The sequence below is a fragment of the Octopus bimaculoides genome, chromosome 26 (genome assembly GCF_001194135.2).
Source record: "Octopus bimaculoides isolate UCB-OBI-ISO-001 chromosome 26, ASM119413v2, whole genome shotgun sequence".
NCBI lineage: Eukaryota > Metazoa > Mollusca > Cephalopoda > Octopoda > Octopodidae > Octopus > Octopus bimaculoides.
This window is the reverse complement of record NC_069006.1, coordinates 19,725,456-19,726,562: the sequence shown is the minus strand read 5'-3', so window position 1 is coordinate 19,726,562 and position 1,107 is coordinate 19,725,456. Positions and strand designations below refer to the sequence as shown.

General features: G+C 35.7%; 1 protein-coding gene across 4 annotated transcripts in view; it reads left to right on the top strand.

Moving 5' to 3' along the window:
• LOC106872367 (uncharacterized) overlaps positions 1-1,107 on the top strand; it is a 115,353-nt gene that overhangs the window by 35,081 nt on the left and 79,165 nt on the right. For 3 of the 4 annotated variants that reach the window (XM_052976984.1, XM_014919341.2, XM_014919348.2), the window contains exon 2: positions 667-839. In XM_052976984.1, the coding sequence (XP_052832944.1) occupies positions 717-839 (123 nt within the window). In that variant the 5' untranslated portion in view covers positions 667-716. Of the gene's footprint in view, positions 1-217; positions 333-666; positions 840-1,107 lie in introns of those variants that run through there. The other variant, XM_052976985.1, reaches the window with a different exon arrangement.

Genomic DNA, 1,107 nt, shown 5'->3' with positions numbered 1-1,107 from the left:
CTCTCTCTCTCTCTCTCTCTCTCTCTCTCTCTCTCTCTCTCTCCCATCATGTCACCTGTGTAATTAGGGTTGTTATTGTATTGGACCTCTCCATATACCATTACCTTAACCCCACTTTATTGCTAGTCATCATCCCCACCCCCTGACTTGTCATTGCTGTTACTTTCTAAAATGCTCTGTTAGCCTATTGTTATTATTGTCATTCTAGGCAAGGATGTGAGCTGGGTAAAATGCTTAATGGAATTTCGTACATCCTGAGTTCAAATTCCACTGAGGTCGACTTTGCCTTTTGCTAAGATGCCACACACTAGGACTAACCCTGAAACCATGTGGTTGGGAAACAACCTTTTTTTTACCACATGGCCACATCTACCTCTCTATATGTATAATTAATTAGCAACAAATAATTATTCAACTACATCTTTCAATCAAGAGATGAAAGTAAGAAAAAAAACAAACAAATGAGCGTCTTGTTAATTAATAAAATCAGCATACTGAATAAACAAACTTTTCAAAAACCTAAACTCTAGGAAAATTCACTTCAGCATCAAGGTTGGGAAGCACAAGTTTTATATTACATAATTACACTAAATCATTAATCTTTTTGCTTTTTTTTTTAATTCTGTTTTGTTGTTATCTGATTTTTATCTTAATTTAAATTTATAGAATTTAATTCTGAAAGAGAATTTGTTAAATCCAAGTGAAACTAAAGCAGGATGCTAGACCTGGCACCACAGAAGAACAAAAAAAGAAGTCGGTGTTTCAGGTTTTGCAGTCTACTTGACGAAGATGCTACCAAACCAAACTACAAGGTTATCTTTCTCATCTTCCTTTCATTGGTAGGTAACGTTTTTTTCCACATTATTATTATTATTATTATTATTATTATTATTATGACGACGACAACGAGTGCACAGAATCATTAGCGCACCGAGCAAAATACTTAGCAGCATTTTATCTGTCTTTGTGTTCTGAGTTCAAATTACGCCAAGGTTGACTTTGCCTTTCATCGTTTTGGGGTCAATAAATTAAGTACCAGTTGAACACGGGGGGTCGATATGATCGACTAGTCTCCTCCCACCAAAATTCAGGCTTTGTGCCTTTAGC